The sequence below is a fragment of the Heptranchias perlo genome, chromosome 20 (genome assembly GCF_035084215.1).
Source record: "Heptranchias perlo isolate sHepPer1 chromosome 20, sHepPer1.hap1, whole genome shotgun sequence".
Classification (NCBI taxonomy): Eukaryota; Metazoa; Chordata; class Chondrichthyes; order Hexanchiformes; family Hexanchidae; genus Heptranchias; species Heptranchias perlo.
This window is the reverse complement of record NC_090344.1, coordinates 32,199,963-32,214,561: the sequence shown is the minus strand read 5'-3', so window position 1 is coordinate 32,214,561 and position 14,599 is coordinate 32,199,963. Positions and strand designations below refer to the sequence as shown.

The window sequence follows — 14,599 nt, the reverse complement described above, 5'->3', positions numbered from 1 at the left end:
TGAGCAAATCACATGGCTCCTTAGTTTTCTCAAAATACCTTTTTGTGGCTGCCATTTTGCTTTGTCCTGAGCATTTATGACCAGAAATAAGGTTTGCAGTATAATCGAGGTAACGTGTCAGAATTTACAAAGGTCATTATCCACCGAACCTTCTTAAAACTCCCCTCTTTGACTAAGCTTTTGGTCGCTCCTCCTAATACTTCCTCCTTTGGCTTGGCCTCCATTTTTGTCTGAGCACGCCTGTGGGACATTTTTCAACGTTCAAGGCACTTTATAAATGCAAGCTGCTTTTGCTGACACTCGTTTTCTGCATTTGAACTGCTTGCAACAATGTTTTCAGTCGGAGACCTCGGGCCCAACACAGTCAGCTGAGGAGAATGCAGTGAACAGGCTGTAGCTCCCAACCTGTGTACAGCTCTGAGACATGCTGTGATTGGCAGTATGACTGTTCATTCGCAGAATGTGCCACGGTTTGTCGATTGGAGACCAAACCCCCACCAGTGGCAAATTACTGGGAACAATTGTCCCCGGGAAATAATACTTAGGAGGAGTTGGAATTTTTTTTTAATGAGTTAAGCTTGAAAGGACCATCTTCTGAGTTAATTCTGGGAACAAAAACATGCATACTGTGTAATAGCTGATGCCCAGAATTAAATAAGCAGGCATAGCAGGAGGGGAGGGGGGCAGTCAGTGCATGTGATGTGATGCATTTTGGGAGGACGAATGAGGAGAGGCAATATAAACGAAATGGTACAATTTTGTGCAGGAATTCCAGCAGGAACAGAGAGACCTGGGGGTTCACTTACACAAATCTTTGACGGTGGCAGGATAACTTGACATATATACTGATGACCTGGACTTGGGTATAGAGGGTATAATTTCCAAGTTTGCTGATGACGCAGAACTCGGAAATGTAGTAAACAATGTGGAGGATAGTAACAGACTTCAGGAGGCCATAAACAGACTGGTGAAATGGGCAGACACATGGCAGATGAAATTTAACACAGAGAAGTGTGAAGTGATACACTTTGGCAGGAAGAAAGAGGAGAGGCAATATAAACTAAATGGTACAATTTTAAAGGGAGTGCAGGAACAGAGAGACCTCGGGTTCACTTACACAAATCTTTGAAGGTGGCGAGACAAGTTGAAAAGTCTGCTTAAAAAAGCAGATGGGATCCTGGGCTTTATTAATAGAGGCACAGAGTACAAAAGCAAGGAAGTTAAACCTTTATAAAACACTGGAGTATTTTGTCCAATTCTGGGCACCACACTTTAGGAAGGATGTCAAGGCCTTGGAGAGGGTGCAGAGGAATGGTACCAGGGATAAAGTACTTCAGTCATGTGGAGAGACTGGAGAAGCTGGGGTTGTTCTCCTCCAGAGAAGGTTAAGGGGAGATTTAATAGAGGTGTTCAAAATTATGATGGGTTCCTGTAGAGTAGATAAGGAGAAATAGCTTCCACTGGCAGGAGGGTCAGTAACCAGAGGACACAGACTTAAGATCATCGGCAAAAGAACCACTGGGGGAGATGAGAATTTTTTTTCACGCAGTGAGTTGTTCTGATCTGGAATGTGCTGCCTGAAAGGGCGGTGGAAGCAGGTTCAATAGTAACTTTCAAAAGGGAATTGGATAATTACTTGAAAAGGAAAAATTTACAGGGCTATAGGGAAAGAGTGGGACTAATTGGATAGCTCTTTCAAAGAGCCACCACAGGCATGATAGGCCGAATGGCCTCCTCTGTGTTGTGTCATTCCATGAAGAGCCGCAGGGACAGTAAGAGCTGAACACAGGTCAGCTGAGGAAAAAACTGGTGAATGGGCAAAGGTTTGGTGGAGGTGATTTTGTGATGTATTCTAAAATGGTCACAGCAGCTGCACTGTGTCAACTGTCGGGTTTCTAAGTACAAGCAGTAACATGAAGGGCTGGAGCACTGCTCAGTGTTCGGAGCGAGGTTCAAGTGTAAGTCCTGAATTGTTCGTTTTGGTAACACTGGGTATTGGCGCAGAGATATTGGTCAAGAAGGAAAGAGACAAGTAGGTTCAGTCGAGTCCCACTCCATTACACCAGCAGCTCCTCCCCTCCCCAGTAACAGACTAATCGCTGGCTCTCTCTCCGAGCCGAGCCATGCCATGGGAGAGCTGCAAATGTCTAAAGGTGTTGAGATGTGCACATTTCTCACGTACTTCTTCATTGAAAAGAGAGGACATGCCATTTCCTGCACTCTCTGCTGCCCTCCAATCGACATCAGGATGTCGCAGCAATTGGAAGTTTGTTGCCTTAAAGGGGAGGTTATACACGCCTGTACCTTGGCAGAATAATAATATGTTGCACTCCGCTCCTGGGGGTGTTTCCAACTTACTGTCAATGCTGTCATGTAGGAGTCTTAAAAAAATGTTGACTGACTTTATTATTGTGAAATGAATGTTCTCTATGTCTAGAATATTCAAAATCATATGTCGATGCACACTTCCTGTTACCTTTGACCATTATAATTCCTTTGTCCACATTTAGAATGGAAATTGACGATGTAAACTTGTCACACTGTAATTAGAGCCTCTCCACAATGGTGACAGTGTAATAACGGGCAATTTCCATTATAGATTTGAGCACAAGAATTTATAATCAGCTGAGTGTTAAACAGTGACAGACCTGTACCCACCAGTACTGTACCCCAGTGTTATACAGTGACAGACCTGTACCCACCAGTACTGTACCCCAGTGTTATACAGTGACAGGCCTGTACCCACCAGTACTGTACCCCAGTGTTATACAGTGACAGACCTGTACCCACCAGTACTGTACCCCAGTGTTATACAGTGACAGACCTGTACCCACCAGTACTGTACCCCAGTGTTATACAGTGACAGACCTGTACCCACCAGTACTGTACCCCAGTGTTATACAGTGACAGGCCTGTACCCACCAGTACTGTACCCCAGTGTTATACAGTGACAGACCTGTACCCACCAGTACTGTACCCCAGTGTTATACAGTGACAGGCCTGTACCCACCAGTACTGTACCCCAGTGTTATACAGTGACAGACCTGTACCCACCAGTACTGTACCCCAGTGTTATACAGTGACAGGCCTGTACCCACCAGTACTGTACCCCAGTGTTATACAGTGACAGACCTGTACCCACCAGTCCTGTACCCCAGTGTTATACAGTGACAGGCCTGTACCCACCAGTCCTGTACCCCAGTGTTATACAGTGACAGACCTGTACCCACCAGTACTGTACCCCAGTGTTATACAGTGACAGACCTGTACCCACCAGTACTGTACCCCAGTGTTATACAGTGACAGACCTGTACCCACCAGTACTGTACCCCAGTGTTATACAGTGACAGACCTGTACCCACCAGTCCTGTACCCCAGTGTTATACAGAGACAGACCTGTACCCACCAGTACTATACCCCAGTGTTATACAGTGACAGACCTGTACCCACCAGTACTGTACCCCAGTGTTATACAGTGACAGACCTGTACCCACCAGTACTGTACCCCAGTGTTATACAGTGACAGGCCTGTACCCACCAGTACTGTACCCCCGTGTTATACAGTGACAGACCTGTACCCACCAGTACTGTACCCCAGTGTTATACAGTGACAGACCTGTACCCACCAGTACTGTACCCCAGTGTTATACAGTGACAGACCTGTACCCACCAGTACTGTACCCCAGTGTTATGCAGTGACAGACCTGTATCCCAGTGTTATACAGCCTCTTTAGGAGAGGTGGTCAAACCTCAGGGTGTGTATTTAGGAGGGATTGGAGAACAGGAATGAAATTATTGCTGACCTTAAGAGAAAAGCCAACTCATGCTTCTCTTTCTTTCACAGATTTTCATTGGCAAGCCACTATCATGGGGCCAGTAAGTAGACTCTCTTTGTACAAAGTGCCTTTCACAGCCTCTGCCGGTGTTTTTTGCTGACGCTCTCCTGTGTGCTGTTTTACTCTAGAGCGACAGTCCTTACCAAGGTGGTGTGTTTTTCCTGAATATTCACTTCCCCTCTGATTATCCTTTCAAACCACCCAAGGTAAGAGCCACGAGGCTGGCGTTCTCACTCGTGTTGCTTTCGTCGACGTGCCCGCTACAAAGGAGGTAACGGTGTCATTGCTCCTCCCCTCTCTCCACAGGTTTCATTTACAACAAAGATCTATCATCCAAACATTAACAGCAACGGAAGCATTTGTCTTGATATTCTGCGCTCACAATGGTCCCCGGCTTTAACACTGTCGAAAGGTAAGGGGCCGCCTCGGTGCATTGGGTTCTGGGGTCAAGCAGGGGTTGTCGGGCCTGGTGGGTAAATGCACCGCCTGGTGCCTGTACCGATCCTGCCGACGAGGCGGGTTCGTCTGATCCCGGTCTCTGCTCAGTTCGCTGATCTTGGCCAGGGCCACATTTGGGTGGGCCACTTGGCCCTAGTGCCAGGCAAGGGTGGGGGAGACACTGGCCGGGGGTCCTGCTCCAGATTGCTGGTTAGCGACCCCTGTGTGCACGCCAGCTAAGGACAGCATTGGTTTTGCCCTCCATGGTCGAATAGCAAGCCAAACTGATGCTGTCGTTAACTGATGCTACATTCGTGGTTATGTTACTGGAGTAGTAATCCCAGAGAACGGGAGTTCGAATCCCACCAGGGCAGTTTGAACAAAAAAAATCTGGAAACAAACTTTGTCTCGGTAAAAATGACCATGAAGCTGTCGGATTGTCGTAAAAAACCAATCGGTTCACTAATGTCCCTTTAGGGAAGGAAACCTGCCGTCCTGACCCGGTCTGGGCCATATATGTGACTCCAGTCCCACGCCAACGTGGTTGACACTTAACTGCCCTCTGAAATGGCGGAGCAAGACACTCAGTTGAAGAAGTTCGACCACAATGCAGGCCGCCCACGTCCCGGGAATGAAGAATTTAAAAACAATTCTGGCGGGGGCAGTGATCCAAAGCAGGGCCCATGGCTGATTCCCCCAGCCCCCTCTCCAGAGCAGGAGGCGAATCGCATTGGCCCTAACTTCGGGTCCAGCACAGAGCAAGGAGTGAATGTCAATCAACCACTCACATGAGTCACTGGGGGCTTCATTTCATGTGTTTATCACTCCGAAATGTAGCTGTTGGGTAGAATTGAATATTAAAAATATATCTCTATACATGCCTGTATTTATAACTTGGAATAGTGTGGTCTATCTCCACGGTCATCTTGGTTCAGAGTGTTAGAGAGTGACTCCTAATGTCAGAGGGACTGAGTGACGAGGAAAAGATAGAAAAACGCCGACTGGAAAAGGATAATCCTGGGCACTGTTTCCAACCAATAGAGTGCGAATTTAGCCTTTCACACGGAGTGATTAATGACCTGCAATGGTTTCCAAGCAAAAACTACCAACAAACTGCTGTTCAAGAGGCAGTTAGAGGCATCCTCACTTCCAGCGGAAGGATGAGTTGATGGGCAAAATGGCCTCTGTCGTTTGTACTTTGTGCCTAGCCCCGCCCTTGGGATCTTACTGTGCTCAACATGCCATATAAGTGCGAGGCGCTGTTGTGGGATTGTTAACTGTGATGGGGGTCAGTGCTGTTCTTGCTCTGCAGGAGAGAAGGTAAGACCCTGTGATTCGGAGGCAGGGTTCTCCCCGCTCCCGCACAGCAGGTGAAAGGGGCCCATTGAATAGAGCTATCGGCTGCTGTCAGCTTTCTTTCCCTTCCAATGGGAGGTGCCCAGCCCCCACCGGAAATCTGGGGAATCACAGGCACCGACCTGCCTCCCGTCACCCCGTGGGGAATCGCGGGCACCGGCCCGCGTCCCGTCACCCCGTGGGGAATCGCGGGCACCTATCTGCAGCTGCTTGATGCAGCATTCCTGAGAACGTGGGGTTGTCGCCTTTCGCATGAGGCTAGTGAGTCGAACCATGAATCTGTGGAATGCAATGTGCTGTTAAGTAACCTGTTGTCATGCTTCTCTCTCTCTCTTCAGTTCTTCTGTCTATCTGTTCGCTGCTGTGTGACCCAAACCCTGATGACCCTTTGGTACCAGAGATTGCACACACTTACAAATCTGACAGGGAGAAGTAAGTATTAAGGAAAGCACCTAATCCTGAGATCAAACAGCCGTCCATTTCCGTGTTTACTGAGCACTTTGTAGTTTGCATTGGAGCATGTAGAGTGAAAGCTCACTGGGTTTGGGAGGGTGAGTGGGTGCAAATTCTATTTGTTTTTCCTGCCCTCTGTTCACTATCTCTTGCATTTACTCTTGTATCGATGGCCCCTCATTTTAAACAGTCTGCTCCTGACCCTGTCCCATCCTTTCATAATTGTAGACACATCTCTCACATCTCCACCCGAATCTGATGGAAAAAGCCCCAATTTTTCAGTCGTGCTGTGAGCAAGCTGCACCTTGAATACTGGGTTTAGTTAAGGTCTCCAGGCATAAAGGAAACGTCCCAGCTCTGGAAAGGGTGCAGGGAAGGGCCCTGAGGCTGATCCCCAGTGTCAGAGGGACTAACGTAAGAACAGTTATAAAAAAAACTCAGACTCTTTTGTCTTGAAAGGAGTTGTTGAGAGGGTACCTTGAACCTGCAATATCTCTATATTAAATACAAAGTGCAATAGAAAAAGTTAATCCTGGGCACTGTATCAAGGTAAATCCTGACTCTAGAACAAGGAGACGCACGGACAGAGCTAAGAGGGACTGGGCTGTGTTGTTGGGGTCCCAGTGCTCTGTGCCGTTGCCCAGTGTTGGGGTCCCAGTGCTCTGTGCCGTTGCCCAGTGTTGGGGTCCCAGTGCTCTGTGCCTTTGCCCAGTGTTGGTGTCCCAGTGCTCTGTGCCGTTGCCCAGTGTTGGGGTCCCAGTGCTCTGTGCCGTTGCCCAGTGTTGGGGTCCCAGTGCTCTGTGCCTTTGCCCAGTGTTGGGGTCCCAGTTCTCTGTGCCTTTGCCCAGTGTTGGGGTCCCAGTTCTCTGTGCCTTTGCCCAGTGTTGGGGTCCCAGTTCTCTGTGCCTTTGCCCAGTGTTGGGGTCCCAGTGCTCTGTGCCTTTGCCCAGTGTTGGGGTCCCAGTGCTCTGTGCCTTTGCCCAGTGTTGGGGTCCCAGTGCTCTGTGCCTTTGCCCAGTGTTGGGGTCCCAGTGCTCTGTGCCTTTGCCCAGTGTTGGGGTCCCAGTGCTCTGTGCCTTTGCCCAGTGTTGGGGTCCCAGTGCTCTGTGCTGTTGCCCAGTGTTGGGGTCCCAGTGCTCTGTGCCGTTGCCCAGTGTTGGGGTCCCAGTGCTCTGTGCCGTTGCCCAGTGTTGGGGTCCCAGTGCTCTGTGCCTTTGCCCAGTGTTGTTGGGGTCAGAGTGACGACGCACGGTGGCTGAAGGGAGGGGGGCAACGTGAATGGAGAACGTTTGCGAATTTAAAGCTGGCAATAATTCTCTCTCTCTCTCTCTCTCTTCCCCTCATTCCAGGTACAACAAACTGGCCAGAGATTGGACAAACAAATATGCAATGTAAAAGTGACAAACAAGAATAAGAAACTCCTTTACATAATCTGGAATGCAAAAATAAAAGCTGGCTGCAGTTTTATGGAATCCCATGTGCCATTCACAATGAATTTTATACTTGGTGAAGGGTGAGGAGCTCCCTCTCCATCTGAATGCTGAGGCATTCTGGGCCCCCGTTTGATCAGTCGGCCTGCCATATATGGATGTGTATTTTGAAATATACATATATATATCTTTTTTTTTAATCACCAGTTTCTGTGACCGCAGCCAATCGTTTGCTGGTCCCCCCAGCGTTTTACCAGTCACAGAGGGGAGGGGGTGGGTGGGATAGCAACTCTGTATGTGTTTTTTTTTTGGAAATGTGAAGCTTGTTTTTCCTGCTCTATTTATGCTGTCTGCAGTGCATCCTGTAGAGTGAGTGTTTTTTTTTAAAAATATATAGATTATATACGTGTGTCTGTATATACACATATAGCAATCACAGAGAGTCTTGAGCACGGTTTTAGTGAATAGTGCAATTCGTGCCAGTATGTCGACGCAGGGTCGCTCTGCGCCTGCTGAATTTCGCTTGGAATGAAGGGTCCTTTGCAGATATATACTGGTGTGCGCGGCTCCCGTCTACTTATGAAGCAGCTTGTTTTGAATTCTCCCCACCCTTGCCTCCTTTGGGGTGGTGATCCCTCGGGCTGGGGTGTGTGAGCTCTGCTGTTTGCCAGCCCCCCCATCCCACCCACCAGATCTCTCTCTTTCTCTTTCTCTCTCTCTCTCTCTCGCACACAAGCAGCCACTCTGGGCTTCAGCGGGCAGTTCAGTCGTTGCCTCATCCCGTCCGCCCGTGCTCGGGCTGGTGATTCTCCTCCTGCCCGCCCCCCCACAAACCACACATCTCCCGAGACCAGGCGACCTGTAGTTTCTGCGCTGCTGACCCAGGTGAGTCCCAGCGGGGGTGCCAAAAATGGAACCTGGGACCTCCCTCATCTGCTGGCTTCTGCCTCACCACCCATAGATTCATTAGGAACCCACGGTATGTTTTTAATCGTCTCCCCACTGCCCCCCCCCCCCCCCCCCCCCCGCCAGACGACACCGCTGCGAAAAGGCAGGGAGGTCCAACTGCACCAGTGTGGCGGGTTTGCCAGCTATTCTGTGACCTCGGAGTGAGATTCCCGACTCGTGCTGTAGGCACATGCTCACTAGCTTGGAGTGAGATTCCCCACTCGTGCTGTAGGGAATCTAGTAACTGGATTGGGGCTCTCCTTAGCCCATTTGAAACAGGACCCTTCTAGTCAATCAGCAGAGGAGACTTTCATTCCATTAGCCTGGGCGAGGTTGGAAACCAGATCCCTGAGATTAGATTCGTGAACGTCAGAAAGCTCTTCGGCCACAGGCGCCATCGACGTTCCGGCAGCAGCCAGGAGGGCGAGCCACGGCTGAGCTTTCCCCCACGTCAGCCCAGGAGCACTGAGACCTATTGTAACACCCATGTTCTCACCCCAGCTGAGGCCTAACTTGGCAGAGACTGGGGCAGAGGGGAGATGAAAGCCCCACCCGTGCTCGCACTCCAGCACCTGAAACGGGCTGGTGATTCTCCTCCTGCCCCTCCGTACTGGGGGTCTGCCTGGTCTGTGCGTTCACCCAATGCACCCCGGGGCTTCGAGTCTTGCAAAGGCCTCTGCCTCTGGGAGGAGGGAGCTTTGGGGTCTTCCCTTTTTGATTTCTCCGACCTTTAAGAGCTTCAGACGGCAGGGCAGGTGAGCGAGCGGTGGTCACTCGGACGGTGCTCGATTGGGCAGTAAATTCAGACAAGGGGACCGTGCGCTTGTCACTGCCTTTATAACCACCGTCGTCGAAACTCTTGCTGCCTGTGGACACGAGCCGGAGTGGAGTCGAGCCCAGGAGACGGTTAACTGCTGGGCAGTAGTCCTTGCCTTGCCACCTGGGTGACTCCCAGCTTAAATACCGCAGATACGCTGCAGAGAATTGCCTTCCCGTACGTGTAGGATTCGAAGCGAGTTTGTAACTGAGCGGCACTGCATGGAATCTCCGTCTGGCGCACTTTACCCCGTGCGAAGTCACGCCCTCTGGATCTGTCACTCAATCTGCTGCAGGTTTCGAGGCGATTTGTACACTCCTTTACGAACTGTAATGTATCCTTTTAAAATGATGAGAAACTAGGATTTAGAATGGAAAAGATCAAATATACATGGTTTTTAAGTTTAACAAAAAATGATGGGGTTTAACTCAGCTTTCACTGAATGATCTAGCCTCCTTTGTCGGTACCATGTAGTGTTTTGTCTTTTTTAACAGTATGTTTGAATATGCAAAATCCTTTCCTACGCTGTGTGAATAAATTGGTAGCTGGTTTCTGCTGTATAATAGTTGTTACTCATTGTGTTTGTTGAGGTGAAGCGTTGTCCCTCTGGGCTAGGAACAGGCGGCCATTCAGCCCCTCGAGCCTGTTCCGCCATCCAGTCAGATCGTGGCTGATCTGTATCTTAACATCGTTTATCCGAACAAAAACCTTATCAATCTCAGTTTTGAAATTTTCAATTGACCCCCAGCCTGAACAGCTTTTTGGGGGGAGAGAGTTCCAGATTCCCACTCTCCTTTGTGTGAAGAAGTGCTTCCTGACATCACCCCTGAACGGCCTAGCTCTAATTTTAAGGTTATGCCCCCTTGTCCTGGACTCCCCCGCCAGAGGAAATGGTTTCTCTCTATCGACCCTATCAACTCCTTCAATCATAAAGACCTCAATTAGATCACCCCTTAATCTGTATTCACCTGTGAGCGTGAAGTTGGTGTCCAGTAGGAGTGGCGGGCACAGATCTTAAAGCTGTGCCCCTCGCCCTTGTGGGCCTGGGGGCACTGCCTGTAGGGCAGCCGCCCGCAATAGTGACGAGCTCGGCGTCTCGCAGCGATCCCTCCACCGTCATCTCCAGCAAAAGACTCCTAACTCGACCACAAAGCACGGCAGCTTCCTCGTCTTAATTTCGGTTCCACTCTGATCTGCTCTGCTGGCAAGTCTTTAACGTATCGCGTCAGGTGTTCTGGCCTCTTGTCCTAAAGCTTGACTGTAAGCTTGTCGTATTTCGGGATCTTGCTGCGTGCTGCACCCGGGCCTTGAATGTGCATCATTTGCAGGCAGCCATTTCTGCTAAGTACGGCCAAATCCCTTGGTGGCTTCTACTGCAGGGCAACTGGCCCATGTCTGAATTTGCTGGTGATTTGCAGATTGAGATGGAGGAAGCCACCGGGACTTGTCAAATCTCAGCCATTTGTCGTCTTCAGACAGGCATAAGAATCACTGGCTGAAATCTTTGGCCGTGCTCCATTTTAAGGAGCAAGTGTCAGCCATGGTTCAGTGGGGAGCGCTCTCACCCACTGAGTCAGATGGTTGTGGGTTCGAGTCCCACTCCAGAGACCTGAGCCAAGCTGACACTCGAGTGCAGTACCAAGGAAGTGCTGCACTGTCTGAGGTGCCGTCTTTCGGATGGGACATTAAACCGAGGTCACATCCGCCCCCTCAGGTGGATGTAAAAGATCCCATGGCACTATTTTGAGGAAGAGCTGGAAAGTTCTTCCCGGTGTCCTGGTCAATATTTATCCCTCAACCACCATCACTAAAACTGATCATAAGAATGTAAGAAATAGGAGCAGGAGTAGGCCAATCGGCCCCTCGAGCCTGCTCCGCCATTCAATAAGATCATGGCTGATCTGATCCTAACCTCAAATCTAAATTCATGTCCAATTTCCTGCCCGCTCCCCGTAACCCCTAATTCCCTTCTAGGAAACTGTCTATTTCTGTTATAAATTTATTTAATGATGTAGCTTCCTGGGGCAGCAAATTCCACAGACCTACTACCCTCTGAGTGAAGAAGTTTCTCCTCATCTCAGTTTTGAAAGAGCAGCCCCTTATTCTAAGATTATGCCCCCTCGTTCTAGTTTCACCCATCCTTGGGAACATCCTTACCGCATCCACCCGATCAAGCCCCTTCACAATCTTATGTTTCAATAAGATTGCCTCTCATTCTTCTGAACTCCAATGAGTAGAGTCCCAATCTACTCAACCTCTCCTCATATGTCCGCCCCCTCATCCCCAAATTAACCGAGTGAACCTTCTTAAGGTAAATGATCTGATCATTTATCTCATTGCTGTTTGTGGGATCTTGCTGTGTACAAATTGGCTGCCATATTTCCCAACATTTCAACAGTGACTACACTACAAAAGTACTTCATTGGATGTAAAGCGCTTTGGGACGTCCTGAGGTTGAGAAAGGCGCTATATAAATGCAACTTCGTTCTTCCCATCCTTCAGCATTGGTATCTACCGAACATGTGGGATCAAATGTCCTCCGCTAAATGCATCAGGTGCTTTAGTGTCACCCTGCCCTCTGCTGGAAACAAATCATCAAAAGCAAACCTTTTTTTAAAAAAAAACAGTGGGACTAAAGTCGGAGAAGTCCCTGGGATCTATCCGAGAATACTGAAGGAGGTTGGGGAGGCGAGAACCAAGGCACTGGGCAGAATTTCCCAAAGTTCATTTGTAACTGAGGACCAGAGGATGGGAAATGGTACACTCCTGTTCAAGAAAGGGCAATGGGATGAGCTTAGGAGATTTCAGGCCAGTTAGTAATGTCGCTTGTGGGTAAACTTATAGAGTCCGTAGTAAGGGATGAAATTACTGGACACCTAGCATAGATTTGGGACGGGCAGATTGAATGTTTTGAGGCAATCATAGTGTGTAGGTCAAGAAAATGCGGCAGATGTAATAACTTTCAGGAAGCACTTGAAGCTTTTGAAAGCTCGGACACGTGATATTAGAAAGAATGTAGCCTCATGAGTAGAAGACAAAGCAAAGGAAGGGGTAAATTGGGTCGGTGAACATAGCTAGTGGGATGTCTAAGGGATCTGTGTTGGGACTTCCTTGTTTTCGATTTATATAAATGACTTGGACAGAGGCGCAAGGGGAATGCTAAAGTTTTCTGATAGCAAATTCGAGGGGACGGTAAACTGAGGTAGAACGCAGAAGATTGCAGGGGATAGGGTCTCGTGGAGTGGGAAGGTAGGCGTCAGAGGCAAAGGAATGTGAAGTAGAGAAAACAAGTGAAAGGAGCTTTACTCCAATTGTGCCTCTTAACATAGCGAATTAATGGAGGTTGGGTGCGAAAACCTGGAATTTTAACCGTGGGAGGAGAAGTTAAAAAAGGCAGATGGGATCCTGGGTTTGATACACAGGCCTGTCGAATATGAAAACAAGGGAGCGATGGTGAATTTGTATACCATCTTGGTTAGGTCCATTTGGATTTTTACATGCACTTCTGGACACCCCATTATCGGAAGTGTATTCAAGCCATGGAAAAGGATGATTCACGAGAATGAGACCAGCAATGAGCGGTTAGAGTTACAAGGAAAGACTCAACACTCTTTCCCTCCACCTTCCCAATAAAAAGGTGCTTTTTTTCACTGGAACAAAGATGGTGATCTTAACAGGTTTTTAAAATTCTGAATGGTTTTGAGAGGGTAAAGGGTGAGAGATTGTTCCCACTGCTTGATTGAATCGGTACCGAGGGGGCACAGACTGAGGATTTTCACTGGTGGAATGAGAAGGGAGGTTCGAAGGAATATTTTCACACGGAGGATTATTAGAGTTGGATTGTGTTACCATGAGGGGCTATTCAGGCGGAGACTGTAACATTTAGAATGGAATGGGTTAAGTATTTGAAATAGAAGAATATTGGGATTGGAGTAGATAGTTGAAGAGCCAGCACCGGTTCTGCTGCGATGGGCCGAACGGCCTAGTTCTGTGCTATAAATTCAAAGACATATTCTTCCCTTCTGAGTGACTGACAAACTGACGCTCATTGTACACTTCGGGTAGGTCAGTGGCCCACGTTCTAGCAGCTGATTCACTCCATCCCTTTACACGAGGTTCATGTTGCCCTTCGACCATCTCTCCTGCCCAAAGTCATGTTGGAATTTCACCAGATAGTCGCAGTTCATTCTGTCCGGTCCCTCGTGGATCTGAAGGAGATCGTAAGGCGCAGTCCGGGTTTTTTGTGCCGGTCTTTGGCTTAACAATCTCCAGCAGTGGTGGATTGCTTCAGGCTTGTCGGGTCGTGCCTCTAAAGATCTACAGGTGGTGTTCTATAAAAGTAATGAGGTATCATTTGGACCAACCTCAAGTGGGCGAACAGGACATCTGAAAAGCAATTGTGTGGTATTCAGCAGTGCGATAAGAAACGACTGCAGTTTCTTTGATTTTAGATAGAGTAAATCCTGTTTTGGCCTCTTGTGACTGATTATATATTTATTCTGCTCTTATTATCTTGCTGTGTTTCACCGCCTGTATTCTTCAACTTGTAAATAAATATCGCTTAGTTTTACCCTGTATGGATTTGTCTTGCAGTGCAGTGCTTGCTGCCTTTCAGTGGAGTCAGGAGGATATGGTGGGCACCCCACCTGATGTCCACTGTTTGATGTTGCAGTTAGTTAGTCGTTGCTGGCCACTTTGCAGCAGACCTCGTATGTTTCTGATCGTAGGAGACTTGGTCTGCTTATGGAACCTGCCTTTTCACTGCGAACACAAGACAGAAGAAAGCCTGAACTGGAACAAGCTTATCTTCACCACGAGATGCTGCTTTCATCTTACTAAAAAAAGTTGTACAGTTTAGCAGAGCAGTGCATAATTCCACTCTGGGCTTTGAATACCCCGACCTCTTGATAAATGCCTAGGGTATGCCCAGTGTAACACATGAAGAAAGAGTGCTCACTAGTTCATTATCCCTCGACCAACATCACTAAAGCAGATTATCTGGTCATTATCACATTGCTATTTGAAGGACCTTGCTGTGCACAAATTGGCTGCTGCGTTTCCTGTATTAAACCAGTGACAAAAAGTGCTTCATTGGCTGTAAAGCATATTGTAATATCCTGTGGTTGTGCAAGGCGCTATATAAATGCATGTCTTTTCTAGTTCTGGGTAGTGACTCATCTTCAGACCTGTAGTAGATACTGTCTTGAGTCTTCAGACCTCAGCTAGGCGTTCTCTAAATCTTTTGGACCTGTACTAGATACTGTCTTGAGTCTTCAGACCTCAGCTAGGCCTTCTCTGAATCTTTTGGACCTGTACTAGAT

General features: G+C 48.3%; 2 protein-coding genes across 4 annotated transcripts in view; both read left to right on the top strand.

Moving 5' to 3' along the window:
• The window catches only part of LOC137335681 (ubiquitin-conjugating enzyme E2 D4-like), a 31,119-nt gene extending 21,278 nt beyond the window's left edge, over nucleotides 1-9,841 (top strand). For all 3 annotated transcript variants that reach the window (XM_068000970.1, XM_068000971.1, XM_068000972.1), the window contains exons 3-7: nucleotides 3,845-3,876; nucleotides 3,965-4,042; nucleotides 4,143-4,248; nucleotides 5,969-6,062; nucleotides 7,433-9,841. In XM_068000970.1, the coding sequence (XP_067857071.1) occupies nucleotides 3,845-3,876; nucleotides 3,965-4,042; nucleotides 4,143-4,248; nucleotides 5,969-6,062; nucleotides 7,433-7,478 (356 nt within the window). In that variant the 3' untranslated portion in view covers nucleotides 7,479-9,841. The remainder of the gene's footprint in view (nucleotides 1-3,844; nucleotides 3,877-3,964; nucleotides 4,043-4,142; nucleotides 4,249-5,968; nucleotides 6,063-7,432) is intronic.
• The window catches only part of LOC137335684 (cytochrome c oxidase subunit 5B, mitochondrial-like), a 115,019-nt gene that overhangs the window by 70,684 nt on the left and 29,736 nt on the right, over nucleotides 1-14,599 (top strand). The window lies entirely within an intron of this gene.